Source organism: Porites lutea, chromosome 4, assembly GCF_958299795.1.
Source record: "Porites lutea chromosome 4, jaPorLute2.1, whole genome shotgun sequence".
Lineage (NCBI taxonomy): Eukaryota > Metazoa > Cnidaria > Anthozoa > Scleractinia > Poritidae > Porites > Porites lutea.
In genome coordinates this window covers 43,067,323-43,081,738 of record NC_133204.1, presented here as the reverse complement: position 1 = coordinate 43,081,738, position 14,416 = coordinate 43,067,323, and the positions used below count along the sequence as shown (strand labels likewise).

Below are 14,416 nucleotides of genomic sequence, written 5' to 3'. Positions count from 1 at the left end.
GATTGCCTAGAAGGATCAAGTTTCTTACTTATTACAGCTTAAAGATGGTTTCCCTGCAAAAAGATGTCTGAAGAATGACTGAAGAAATTCCATACTGATGACAGGTTGCTACTCAGATCTGAGTTAGTAAAGATTCTGATTGATTGTGCTACAGCTGAGGGTGGGAAATTTGCTTCAACCAAACTGAAACACGCTGCCCTTATTCCTCAGATATTATTTTCACATGCATTAGTGTTATAAATCAAAGTTCCAAGGGCAACATTTATGCAAGCAGTTTCTTTCTGAGATGAATCAAAGACTGGAATGCACTACCGTCATTTATTAGACTTTATTTTGGACCTTTTTAAGCATACTGTTAGGAAGCATATTTTATTTTCTTAGTAAGCTGCATATTTTTTTGTTTATTTACTTGTTCATCAATCTATTTTATTGAAGGAATTTAAGACGCTACCTAGGGTAAAACAATTTCAACCTGAATTTCATTTTGACGTATAACAATATGAGTCTTAAATGTATAATTTTACAACATGATTGCTGAAGTAGGTGATGTTATAAATAGATCAGGTAATTTGGAATTACTTATTGATGAGTAAAAAAATTTGCAAGTTGTATGTTTACCTCTTAATCTTCAGAATGTTTGATTTTGTAAGCCTGCTAATCTAGTTAGATTTTATATTAGACATGTTAATGTTGTTATCATAAATTACTTTATAAAAGTGGAACCACTTTAGCGGACTTTACTTCACATCTTATTATTTTGAAACTTTTCGCTAATTTTTTATTGGTTTTGCCCAACTTTGGTCCATATATCAACACTCATTTGTAATTTAAAATCATCTGTGTTTTTAGTCCAGAGCTAACAAGCAGTGAGGTGGAAAGAAGGTGTCATGGTGTCTGCTTGCTTTCCGGTGTCTTGCATCATCTTGTTGGGTTTCCCTTTCAGGAAAAAGAAGGTTGTGAAACATATTTCCTTCTTAGCATCTGTTTTTTAAATGTATCGTATCGGATTTCATCCAATAGCAGTATGATGCGTATGGCATAGTTAGAGTTAAGTTTATCATTAACCTGGGCATATCGCTTGTTTGCGTGAGTGCACGCCCTAGCTTTGTTATCATTTTGTGGCAGATTTTAGCATAGCAACACCCATATTTCTTTATCCCCCCCCTCCTTCCCTGCAAGCTGCATCAGGGGGGTGAACTGAGCTGTTTAACTGTGAACCCATCCAAACATTATCTGTAGGGTGAACACTTATTTTAATTTAAATAAACAATATTTTTGTTGTTGTTTTTCAGTGGTACTGTTTTCTGAATTCCTGTGTGACAGATTAAAGGATCACTATACCATTATTCCCCATGCACTGTTTGGTATTCTTTCCTTGGTGAGAAGTGTATTTTTATACTCATGACATACATTTTATAAGATTTATCCTTATAGCTTACATTTCTGTCACTATTTTGCTGAGATGTTGCTAGGCATGAAAGCCTGCAATTTGTTTTGTACGCATGCAAAATTTGCTGTAGGGTTTCCATGAGAAGGCATGAGATGTGGAATTAGATCCAAAATCACAGCTCAAAATCATAATTAGCTAACTTCAAAAAATAACAAGGAAACTTTTTTTAACCAATAATTTTATTTAATCTTGTTATTTAAAATTCATGTCAATTACAATTGATCACAGACCACCAGCCAAGCTCTCTCAGAAGCAGACAGCATGAAAATCATCCAGACTATATTCAAAGAAGTTCATGTTCAGGTAGTGTAAGAAGTCTGAATAATGTGAGCTACAACCAGTTGCAAAAATGTTGAGACACTCTCACAAAAAAACAACCTGTCTTGCTCCAAATTGCTGCTAGTCACAGGTCTGTGAGATAAAATACTGACCTCCCTCCTCCCCCCACTCAAAGTTGTTCCTCCAAGTTTTGAGCATGGTCTTGTATTGCCAGCAACTTTGAAAAGGGGTGGAGGGGGTGTCACAAGCACAAGATCATGGACAGGCCATTTAAGCCAAAATATGGTACATTGTCTCAAGTACTTTTGCAACTGGTTGTAGTTATGCTTCATTGTGCAAAAAGTTTAAGCAGCAATAGTCGGGAGATGTGGTATTGCATGTTAAGTAAAGATATGCTCTAAATTAAGACTTAAACCCCAGGGGAAAATGTATAAAAACAGCAAATAACAAACAACTCTTCCTTGTTTATTTTTTTAAAATTTTACTGCGACCGGTTAATGGAAACAATCCTTGAACATGGCTGGAAAGAAAAATCAGTAAAGTTGCCAAATTTGAATGCGATGTTTTTGAAAAGTAACCAAGAGAAAAGTAACCACACAATTTTAAAGATATTTGTATGGTGGGGGTGGGGGGGGTGGGGGAGCAAGAACTTTCCTCTCACCTTACCAACATCTGCAAAATTTGGCGACCTTGTGGAGTAATATCTTTGCTCACTTTGGACATATTACCTTTAAACTCTGCAAGTTTTCTAATTTTAAGGTGCTCTTTCCAGCAGTGTCAATGGATTTCTGGTCTTTGTACAGCAGAAGGGTCTATTAAAACTTCATGTAAAAAATAATATTACATGTTAACATTGGCAGCCAGCACCTAGGTTGAAGTAATGCCCCCATGACTGACACAACAGCGCAACCCAGCCATGAACCCCTACACAAAAGGAAAGGAACAGGAACCTGTCGCACTGAAAAAAAAGTGGAGAAAAACCAACAAAGCGTAGGGGAGTGAGAGGGGGGGGGGAAAGCTGACAGAACCTAGCATGAAGGAAAACTGAACGCGCCAAAAAATCACATGATCAATGTAGCCAGCTACTGGGCATGCACATGCCATTGCAGACTGCTGACCTCAGGCACTTAAGGCGCTCTTAGTTGTTAACTCCTTTAGCCCATTCGCCCCTGAACCGCCCGTAACCGCCTGTGCGAATCCAGGTCCTTTCTACCCATTGTGACGTCATCAGTTTTAACGGTCAAGGGCAACTTTCTTCGCTAACTTGTGTAGAGTGAAGAGATCTTTCAAACCATACCAGAATGAGCACAATTCACCGGAGAAACAAGCAAAAAACCACGTGACATTGACCTGAAAATCTCCATGAAAATCTTGTTCCATTACCCACCTACCTTTCCTTTCACCTAATCCTAAGATCCTAAAAGCTTTCCTAAAAACTCTTGCCACCAAAATGAAGCCCACTAAATGCCCAGCAAGAGAAAAAAAAAATGAGGCAAGAAAAGCGAAAAAAGAAGGGAGGAGAGAAAGTGAAAAGTAAAAGTCAAGACTGCTGTGTCACTTTTAAACCCAAAAACTATCTCGAAATTTTGCTTTCTGCGCATGCCCGAACTTTGCAAGCTGATATTTTGCACCTGGATCACAAGGCCGCAAAGTGTTCGACCTGTAAACCAAAAGTTTGTGGTAAGTTTTAGCTCTTTATAGCATGACAGTGACCAGAAAACCACTCGACTAGCTTCAAAACGCGTTTTTCGGCCAAATCTCTAGAAGCGAATGGGTTAAATTGCATTTAAGTGCATTGTGATGTCTAACGTACATGTATCAAACATTTGCTCTGACTTGTTACTCATTTTATTCATTAATTTATTGTTTATTTTTTTGTTAACAGTCTCTGTTGAAGGAAGCAAGACTAACTACATTCAATTTGTTTGCAGTTTTTTTAAATAAACATCTTAATGGTTAGTTGCAATTTTTCTGTTGCTCAGCTGCATTTTTTTAAAGATTTTAGTATTATTTATTGATAATTACTTTTCACAATTCACATTTTATTTTCCACTATAACCATTTCAGCTCTTAAGAAGATTGCAAATGATTTTGTTTTTGGTTTCATTCAGGCTGTGGATGGAGAGAAGGTCAGGGAAAGACTGATTTTTAAGTGAATGACATTTAAGAAATATCTATAACATGCTATTATTTCAAGAATTTTTATATTAAAATTTTGTGTATGGTTGAGCAGTTAGATAATAATAACAGTAAATAAATGTAATTTTGATATTATTAAATTTTTTCTATGATTTCAAAGTGATGAGACAGATTTTTGCAGGAGTTACGTTTGTTGTTAGACCCATTGTCCTAATGATTTCTTGCATACTACAGTTATATATTCTATGCAGTGCAGTTGGCCTTGGTTATGTTTATCACAGAATGATCTACCTTTAAGATATCTGATGATCGTTTGGATTAGACGCCAAAAAATTATGAGAATTAATCTATATTTTAGTTATATGGCAGCAGCTGTGCATGGGTTTACTTAGCCTCTCTCCCTGTGTCATGAAATATTTTTAGTATTGTTTTTAATTTGCAGGATCCAAGGAATTTGCTATTGGTCTTTGAGCTTACCAGGATTATAATAAGCAACTTTTCAATAGGCAAGTATTTTCTTTGTGGAAATAATGATTGGCATGATTTATTGATATCTTAATCAATGCATTTTTTGTTTATATTTGTAGCTTTTATAAAAGCTGCAGTCATTAATATAAGCATCCTTTCATTGTGTCATCTTCATGGTTGGGGATTCACACATCACGTGATTAACATTTTAGTGGTTACTATTTCCATAGAAACTGGTATTACCATGCAATTGTTTTATAAGTTGGTCCATAAGTAACATTTTTGAAGGCCAGGTGTGAAATAATATTAGTTTGTAAACAAGGAGAGCTTATAAGGCTCTGGTCATTCAATGTCTTCATGTCTCTAGTTGATTATGTAGTTCATTATAATTAATAAGTCATTCACAGTGAATGTTATGTCATCCTCTGTATGGAGAAATAAATGAATTATTATTGTTGAACCATGATGTGAATTAAAACCAGCAGACTCTGGAATGTCAGTTTTGAATGTAACTTATGTACTATCATCAAGACCTTTATTACGAAAAGAGTTGGGGGGTATAGGTATAGTTTTTGATGGCTAATATTTCCTTCAATATTGTTTGCAAAGAGCTGAAAATTGCTCAAATTGTTCAAGTTAATTAGCTCTTTCCACCTTTGAATTTAGTTCGTATATATGGCCACCACCGGGCTTCTAGGAGTTTTAAGTTGTGTGCTAAATTGTGAGGAAAAATGTAAACAATGATGTCAGCAAAGATTTGCCCATTCCTATAGAATGTTTATTGTTGCCTTTTTTCATAACAGCTCATCATCTTTCTTAGCTTGTTGGTAATTTATCTTTTCAGATTTATTCGCTGAAGATTTATTTGAAGTAACGTCATGCTACTTCCCCATTGATTTTACTCCAGTAAGTGTTTTATGCCAGGTCTGTCCTGTTTAATAATATTATATTTTGCACCTTAAGGAAATAAACAGAACTTTGTAAAATTATCATCTGCATCTATGAAGATGTCTTTCTAACAATATGTATTTAGATATAAACTTTCCCAGAGAAAAATATATATATTTTATCCTGAAAATTCCTCTGAGCTTTCCTGTTTCTTTCTAGATAGCCTTGCTTTAACTAAGATCCAAACTACCTGCTTCCCAAAAATTGATACAAATTTATTACTTGCAGGGATCAAGCCCGAGTATTTTCTCATATTTAGCTTATCTTTTTGCCCTTTCTTATGTTGAGTTTACTTTTATTGTCATAGTGATTCCATGCAAGTGGAGGCAGCTCTATTGATCTTCCTAAAAACATTAGGAGGAAGAAGGATTCTGTTCCAGATTTTTCTCTTCCTAACATCAAATAGACATTTTTTGTGTTGATGAGAATATTTTTCTTGCAGCCTGCTGATGATCCCTATGGAATAAAGAAAGATGATTTAGTTTCAAGCCTGCGAAAGTGTCTTGCATCGACTAACCAGTTTGCTCCGGTAAGTTTATGTACTGTATTGTTTACTTCTAGAGCTCTTTAGCTGGATTAGTGCAGCCTTCTGTTTTTTAGCTTTGAATTAAGACACTGATAACAAATTAGCCATTTCTTGTTAAAAGGAAGTTCAAATTGCTAATTGGATGGGACAAAAAGTACTGTGCCTTAAAACTTAAACGTAATACATTATTTTTCTTTTAGTCATTATATCATTGTGCATTCAACTTCTAAAAAGCTACAAATTACAAATTTTTACAAATTTCTTCCTCTATTCCACAGTTCTGCCTGCCACTTCTGATGGAAAAGCTATCATCAGATATCACTGATGCCAAAATTGACTCTCTGTTAACACTGGTAAGTCATTGTGATCATGCAATTATTTAAGGTTTTGTTTACGTATGCAGACAGAAAAGTAGAACAAAGTTACATTTCAATGTCATTATCACTTAGATTTTAGATGTCTTTTAATATTTTCTATTATAGTGTTCTATCAGAGTTGAGCATTTACTTTTTTTGTGCACATTATTTTGTTGTCCTCACTTGAAACAGTTTTTATATTGTTAATTTTGTTGTTTGTTGCAGTCAGCTTGCTTGGAAGTTTATCAGAGTACTTATCTGCTTGAATATTTGGAGTCACTTTGGACAGCTATAAAAAGTGTGGTGAGTTAAAAACAATCAAGATGTTAATTGTTCAGCCAACACCTTTTTCAGATGCAATGTACCTTGAATTTGTCATTTCCATTTTTAATCATTTTCTTTGTAACCTTTCATCGGACACTGTTTTTTGGTCCAAATGGTTTCCAAACCAGAAGCAAGTGGTCCTTAGTTGAGTATTAATCTTTGATGTTTTAATATTAAATATCATATATTTAAGTCTTTGATATTCTAACACCACGCACAATGCTGACAGGAGGTGGTCGCTTACGAGAATTGAACCACAGGGGATCTATTCCAAGAAGAGGTCTAGTTTTTAGACAAGAGAGAATGCAGTTTTAAGTTATGATATGTTTTGCAGTTCCATGTTGTCTTTAAAAGTGCTTTGCATACTCTGCTCAGGATAGGACATGTACATACAATGAACATACAGATCAGATCATGTGTCATTCAAGTGTTCCAGCATTTGTACAGGAAATTTAGTTCTTGGAACGGGGCAAATTTGATGAAATTGGCAAATCTGGGGAAAAAGGTAAATTTGGCAAAAATTTGCCAGTGTTGGTCAAAATTCAAAATATTTATGAAATGCTGAGTCATTGACCAATAATTTTGCCACGTTTGCTATTTTCATCAAAATCACCTCTTTTCACTCCTTTTGTCATCTCATTTGAATTTTCAACGACCTTTGGCTGAGTTTTCACTATTGTGTTCATTTCTTGACCTAATCACTTCTGTTCTTTTGGTCTTATAACTTACAGATTTTTCTTTCTTTTCCTTTTCTAAATGCATTTACTAGGTTTTCTATCCCACAAATTCTGAACTAGAGGTGAGTTACAATATCAGATAACATTGTTATCATTCTTAATCAGATACACAAATTACATAATTAAAGATTCTTAAAATTATTTTAATAGTCTTTGTTGTTCTTTGTGATTTGATTGAATTTCTGTCAATGTTTCAGGAAGCAAGTCTTACAGCTGTGACAAGCATTGTCAAAAACCTGAGTACATCAATAGAGGTTTGTTGTATAAGTTACTGTGATCACCAGTGTTTCTAAAGAAGAATGTAACGCTGCAATTTTTGGTTTGCTCAATACAATATTTAAAGTTTTTTTCGAAGAATTTACACGAAAATGGATTTTAGTTGCAGAGGAGAGAAATGCTTTTATCCTCCACCACCAACAACGCCACCATGATGTTACCTGCAAAGTAGCTATAAAAATCGCACATAATTTTAGTCTTTTGTTTAGACTGGTATTTCTCCAACCCTAGCAAGTATATAGTATCTTGATTTATTCCACGTATTCTAAAATTACAATGGAAAGGCTTACCTTTTCTTTCTTTGAATTTGTATTCTGAAATCCTCATTCTTCTGTCAAAATTTTAAGAATTCTCCATTTGCACATCTTCCATAATACACCTTGTTTGCTCTCCCTCCCCCTCCCCCCAACATTTTGCATAAGCATTGTCTTCAATTTCTATTGGGACACCTGTAATACCCAAGGGAAATTAAAAGCAAAGGTTATGCAAAATTTGGGGGCAACAAGGTGTATTATGGAAAATGTGAAAATGGCGAATGATAAAGATTCTGTCATAAGACCATTTTCATGGAAAAAATTCCATGATGTATTAATTAGTATAAAAGATAGACTAGGAGAAAAGATAATGTTGGCAGGAAATTAGAGTAAAGCAATTTTCATGAACTGTGTGCCATTGATTTTGGTTTAAAGGAAAATGCCAGAGACAAATATGAAGAGTTTCTAGATACCATCCACAGAGGTAAGATGAAAAGATCTACAAGCAGTTCCATCAAACTATGACCGATACTTGAAGAGTAAAGTGATAAACTGTCTTTTTTGGCAGATTGTGGCCACTTGACTGGTTCTGATGTTAAATTGATGAGATCTTCTGGTAAAATTTTACAGGCAGCAGCACTAGGAGCAGGTATTAAAAAACCATACGCAAAATTCATCATCAGTAAAGTAACTTCTGTTGACTGTGGTTTTTAAAGCAAAGGAAGAATTCAGACAACTGTTCAGATGCCTTTGCTTCAGGATATCTATCTTCTTGTCCAATTTTTAAACACTAGGTTATTAATTTGATAGCTTATCCTACTCCTCGTAGCAGGCGGTATTTTTTTTTTTTTTTTTCTGTCATGTTTTGTAAGGTATGAGGTCAAACGGTGACCGGTCGTTTCGCCTACGAGTCGTTTCGCTAACGTCCCGTTCGCTAACCTCTTATGTCGTTCAGCTAATGTAAACTGGTCAAACGAGAACACGATGGGGAAGTGGGCTCTAAGCCAACAGTTTGCCTCAAGTGAGAAGTAAGTGTTAATGTTAGCTCAGGGAAGGGGTAGATGGGCAGTTTCCTAGATACCAAAATTGATCCCAATTTTCTCTGCCTTTTTCACTCGTCCTCTTCCCCATAGTTTTCTTGTGTGACCTGTGTTTAGCTTTCACGCGGTGTTGTTTCTTTCTGTACGAACCACAAGTGAAAATCACAGCAAAAACCCGCCTGCTCCTTCCTGACCGTCTTGAATTTGTATTTGCACAGAGCCTGCTTGTCGAATAATTATTGAGTCTACTTTTCCACTGCTTCTGGAGCAATTCAAGGGTGATGTTGAGGTAGGTTTATCAATACCCCATTTTCAGGTCTATTGATTGAACTGCATGTTGCAAGATGGTAGCCTCCCACGCAGTTGTTGTTTGGGGTTTGTCACGCTTTCCTACCTGACGTTGGGGAGGATTGCATGACGAGCCAAAAGAACGTCTGCTTGGGAGGCTAGGAAGATGGTGGAAGAATATGCAGTTTATCTTGTACCTGTTTCAAGTAGAATGTGTCAAGTGTCCTATAATCGTTATCCCATGTCAGTAAATGTTTTACTTATTTCATTGTTAGTGACTGGCGGCAAGTCATCTTCATAACTGTAAACCGCCCTTAGAATCAAATTGACAAGAGGTCGGTATCTATTCATCAAAGTTATTCATTTGGATAATTTGTTTAATTTGTTCTGTAGATTGCTCACAAAAAGAACTTCATCTCAACGATAACGAACCTTCTTAAAGCTGCTAAAGTTTTTCACAGACAGGCAGATGGTGAGTAAATTGTAGATTATTTCCAAAGTTTCAGACGATGCAGTTACAACAGGAAAGTCGAATTGAACTGCAACGTTCTCTGTTGTTTATAATTTTGCAGGCAGCCCAGTTTTAAATTACAAAGAAGTGCTCTCTGCTACACTGTTTTCATTCTTATCCAGTGATAATTCTGCTCTAAGCTGCGTGGCTGTGGATTGTCTTATGGCTCTGGTCGATTTAATAGGCCTCATGTCTGAACAGGAGGTTAGTTTTCTCTCTGTCGAAGTTGCTTTATTCAAAGCTAGTCAAAACAAACAGACATAGTTTGTAGTTATTTTTCTTCTCACAGGTGGAGTTACTAGTTCAGCATCTCACATCCATTGTTCTTGCCAACAGGGAGCTTTTTTTAAGGTATATCACTTATCTTTAATCTTTAATGTATGATTTAAGCATCAACCCTTTTATTGTTAATTGTGGTTCGATTAAATTTAAATTCCTGATAATCTATTTTGCGAACTTCTGAAAAGCTATAAACTTAATTTAAACACACGACTTCGTAGCAGTTCAGATTTTTACCGCATAATTAAACAAGGGTAGGACGCAGTGAGAAAATCAAATTTACTAACTAAATCAAGACCAAATTTTTTTCAGCCGGACCAGTTTAACTGCTTTAACACAACTATCCAAGGATTACCCTAGTATCATCCTAACAGAGGTGGTACTAAAATTACAAAAACACCTTCAAAAAGGTAAGAATCTTAGCTTAGATGTTTTTTCATTCTTCTTGGGAGATGGGGTACGAACTAAAAAGCTAGACAGGGCCGCTTATTTTGTTTTATTCCTCACTAGAAGATAGAACAGCAATGGACACAGACAGTGACGAGCCTCAGTCTACCCCACTGAGTCATCAGTCTGTCCTTGATACTCTGAATGCTGTCTGTACACAAGACTCAGTCGTTCGTGAAGTGATCCCTCGACTTGTGGAACATGCGAAACACTTGTGTCATGGTAAGAGAAGTGATTTTTTTGTGAGAGGCGCTGTATACCGCTCTCCGTCGCAGAGATTTGGTGGGGCGTTATTGACATCCGCTGCACAAAGTGAGAGCAGGCGAAAATGCTTAAAGACCCATCACTGAACACTCAATTTTCTAGCGGATTCACCCTGAGCGAAAAGCCCCATCTGCGACTTTCATGTTCCCCATAATGCAATATGTTTTCCCACAAAATAGACCTTGTCACGGTTTTCGACGCCATCTTGACGAGTAGGCAAACGCGTGAGAAATTACAGTGTTTGTATGAGAATCTAATGTCGAATAATTTCCGTAAAACGGCTGTTCTGAAAAAAATATCTATTGTAAATTAAAGCTACGAAGTAAAGGATTGTCCTAAAAAATTTGGGGGGTGTACCTGTGCTTAAATTTCTCCAGAGGCTTGCTTTAGATTTTCCATATATTTGTCTGTAATTTTCCCGGGACTTTCTTACAGACAAATGTATAGAAAATTGTAAAAAGTGGTTCTAGGTCTTCTAGTGCATGTAACGCCCTCAAAGTTTTTCAGGAGAATCTTTAGGAGTGAAGCCTTAGTTTACAATAGATATTTTTTTCAGAACAGCCGTTCTACGGAAATTATTCGACATTAGATTCTCATACAAACACTGTAATTTCTCACGCGTTTGCCTACTCGTCAAGATGGCGTCGAAAACCGTGACAAGGTCTATTGTGCGTAAGGTTTGTTTTCAATTTCCTAATGGACGATTGTTATTCCCAAGAGAATTTGGAATAATACTTATGATGCAAAATTTTTTTGAGGAAAACAAATTGCAGCACGGGGAGCGTGAAAGTCCGAAATTGAGAGGAAAGAAGTTGAGGTTCAATTTCGTTGGTTTAAGTTTTGTTTCCTTTGTCAGAAACTAATTAACATACACTATCGTACCCAAACAAAAAGTAAAATGAAATTGAACCAGAGGAAAAATTGAGCTACAGCAAAATGTGTTCGCTCAGGGAGTTATCGACAGAGAACAAAATGCTGTGGCTGATTCACTGCTTTATGATATCAAGAACAAAGATAGTCAATCTTTAAAGACTACAATAAAGTGGTTCTTTATGTTATTTGCGTTCATGAAAGTTTTTTTCTTACAGTAGAAAATCCTAGTGCTGATTCCCAGTTGCGAATCTGCCGAGTGTTTCAATGTATCCTAAGCGTCGTAGAAGGTAACGAGGGCGTTATGATGTTGTGATTGTTCTTAAACTCGTTCATACCACTAGCGTTTAGTTCAAATGCACGTCGAAGCATTACATTTGCTCTGCTTTTGCATTTGCTACCCTATGTTATTGTGTTTTGGTAAAAAAAAAGTCTCCCGCGAAATCAATTGTATAGCGTGACCAAGTTTTCCCCTTTACTGTCGTTTACTTTTTATTACTTCTACTGAAAAATAAGAAGTTTCACGCCAGTTTTATCCATAAGAATTGTCCTGGACAGCTTTTATCTGCTTATTTTCTATTCTGAGAAATTCTCAACTTGAATCTGACGTTTGCCGTTTGTCGTCAACGTGACTCTTAATCTCCCTACTGTATTTCTACACACGTTTTCCCGCGCATTCTTCGAGTTCTGATTGGTTGCTTTTTTTCTGGAGTGTTCGTGCTGCGATTCATTCGGTGTAACCTATTGTGCAGAAATTTTTTAAGAAACTTAAAAGGCATTATGATCGTTCATAGTGATTGTGTTTGTTACTGGTTCTAAGTACTTACAGTTCCATTAGTTACGGAGTTAATTTTCATTTCTTTGATACCAGGCTGCATTCAGGAAGGAGTTTCTTCAGCTGGATACTTTAAACTGTCTCTTATTCCTGAGGTTATGAAGATAGTCCTGAAGTCTGCTTTAAAAGGTACGAATTTATCACTGTAAAGTTGTTGTGACGTAATCAAGACCTGTACCCACACTAAGTGCTGCCTCGACGCCATCTTGACGAGTAGGCAAACGCGTGAGAAATTACAGTGATTGTATGAGAATCTAATGTCGAATAATTTCCGTAGAACGGCTGTTCTGAACAAAATATCAGTTGTAAACTAAAGCTTCACTCCTAATGATTCTCCTGAAAAAATTTGAGGACGTTAGATGCACTAGAAGACCCAGAACCACTTTTTAAAATTTTCTATACATCTGTCTGTAAGAAAGTGTCGGGAAAATTACAGACAAATATATGGAAAATCTAAAGCAAGCCTCTGGACAAATTCAAGCACAGGCACTGCCCCAAAGTTTTTTAGGTCAATCCTTTGCTTTGTAGCATTAGTTTACAATTGATATTTTTTTCAGAACAGCCGTTTTACGGAAATTATTCAACATTAGATTCTCATACAAACACTGTAATTTCTCACGCGTTTGCCTACTCGTCAAGATGGCGGCGAGAACCGTGACAAGGTCTATTCTACCACGTGTTTAGCCTCGAATTTCTTCCAAGTTTCATTGCAATTTCTGCCCCTGCAACATTTCATTCAGCAATTGCAACGTTATCTACTTAAAATTCATCCTCATGTATTTCTTTTATTTTTCAAAGGTCGAATGAGCTGCTGCTTTCTTGTGCCATGGGTGCGAAACGTCAAAAAGCAATTGTTTAAATAAGCAGAACAACAACTCTGCACGTGCTTTACACTTTTTCGTACATTTCTTTGCAGTCCTGCATACAAATACCGCGTGATATTCTAGTCTTCGAAACCCGAGTATCCCGGAATTCGTCTTTCTCTTTTTTGATCTTGGATGTGGTCCCTGATAATGCAATTCCTCACTGAACCCACTAAGTTTGAATCAATGCAAATTCACTCGAGTGACGTTTCCACTGCCGTGTTCGTCGTTGTTGCTAAAGTTAACCATTCATATTTTTTCGTGGTTTTCTTCATATTGCAGTAGCTAACCGTATACTGAATCAATTAGTATTCTCGGCTTAACCAGTCCACAGCGGACCTAAGATTTTTACATTATCCTGCTCAAAACTTGTGAGCATCTCTTTCCCATACAAGGCAGTAGCTTGTGTTACACTTGAGAGGTAGTGTTATTGGCGATTAGCTTTTTTCTGCATATTGTGCTTATTACTGTCATGTAAACTCTTTGGTTATGTCTCTGCTTGCTTCTGTTCCATTAGGTTCAACTGAAAGTGCTGTTGAATTACTGTCAAAGGAAATTCTAGACGTGATAGCCGCCATTTTAAGAACCGTGACAAGCAACTTGGATATCGAGTGCGTCTTACTTTCACTTTTTTTCGATCATTTGATAAACACCATATGTTGTATTAAGTCAGTGTGGAAGATTGTAAGAAGGGAGCTTGTGTGATGATGAAATTAGATAGTTAAGCTTCTGATTGGTCATCTTGTGGCGTGTTGGATTGGGTCGGGTTTGTGTCGCACTGTACCATGGGACTATTATTGGGATACTGTGGCTTCTTTTAATTTACTGTTTCTAGGTTGTGCAGGAAATTGGTCATAATTTACCCCCCCCCCCCCCCCGCCCCCCCAACCCCAAAACAGTCCCACTGTTCACTGAATTGAACACAACTCCGGCCTAGTTTCCCGGTCGACCCAATTACAGTGGAACCTCGATATAACGAACCTCTATATAACGAAGTCCTCGGTATAACAAACGATTTTTTTTTACCCCAGTATTAGGAAAATATATGGAAAGTACCTCGTTATAGGGAACACATTTTGCCAGTCCCTCCGCACTTCGTTATATCGAGGTTCCACTGTATTTTAAATACTTCTGAAAATCCATCCCAATTCGTCATTTTCACATAGACCACAACGCACCTTGCTTACTCCCCAAAATTTTGCATAACCGTTGTCGTCGATTTCTCATGGGACGACTGTAATACCCAGGAGAACTTGGAAACA

The 14,416-nt window shown here is 36.6% G+C and overlaps 1 protein-coding gene across 3 annotated transcripts in view; it reads left to right on the top strand.

The window, feature by feature from the left end:
- The window catches only part of LOC140933689 (MMS19 nucleotide excision repair protein homolog), a 29,294-nt gene that overhangs the window by 2,143 nt on the left and 12,735 nt on the right, over window positions 1-14,416 (top strand). For 2 of the 3 annotated variants that reach the window (XM_073383298.1, XM_073383300.1), the window contains 23 exons: window positions 850-953; window positions 1,293-1,378; window positions 1,679-1,753; window positions 3,615-3,684; window positions 3,797-3,858; window positions 4,311-4,374; window positions 5,181-5,242; window positions 5,727-5,813; window positions 6,089-6,163; window positions 6,392-6,469; window positions 7,260-7,289; window positions 7,425-7,481; window positions 8,193-8,241; window positions 8,326-8,406; window positions 9,016-9,086; window positions 9,479-9,557; window positions 9,658-9,800; window positions 9,886-9,947; window positions 10,188-10,285; window positions 10,386-10,544; window positions 11,675-11,746; window positions 12,328-12,420; window positions 13,672-13,765. In XM_073383298.1, the coding sequence (XP_073239399.1) occupies window positions 850-953; window positions 1,293-1,378; window positions 1,679-1,753; window positions 3,615-3,684; window positions 3,797-3,858; window positions 4,311-4,374; window positions 5,181-5,242; window positions 5,727-5,813; window positions 6,089-6,163; window positions 6,392-6,469; window positions 7,260-7,289; window positions 7,425-7,481; window positions 8,193-8,241; window positions 8,326-8,406; window positions 9,016-9,086; window positions 9,479-9,557; window positions 9,658-9,800; window positions 9,886-9,947; window positions 10,188-10,285; window positions 10,386-10,544; window positions 11,675-11,746; window positions 12,328-12,420; window positions 13,672-13,765 (1,851 nt within the window). The remainder of the gene's footprint in view (window positions 1-849; window positions 954-1,292; window positions 1,379-1,678; window positions 1,754-3,614; window positions 3,685-3,796; window positions 3,859-4,310; window positions 4,375-5,180; window positions 5,243-5,726; window positions 5,814-6,088; window positions 6,164-6,391; window positions 6,470-7,259; window positions 7,290-7,424; window positions 7,482-8,192; window positions 8,242-8,325; window positions 8,407-9,015; window positions 9,087-9,478; window positions 9,558-9,657; window positions 9,801-9,885; window positions 9,948-10,187; window positions 10,286-10,385; window positions 10,545-11,674; window positions 11,747-12,327; window positions 12,421-13,671; window positions 13,766-14,416) is intronic. The other variant, XM_073383299.1, reaches the window with a different exon arrangement.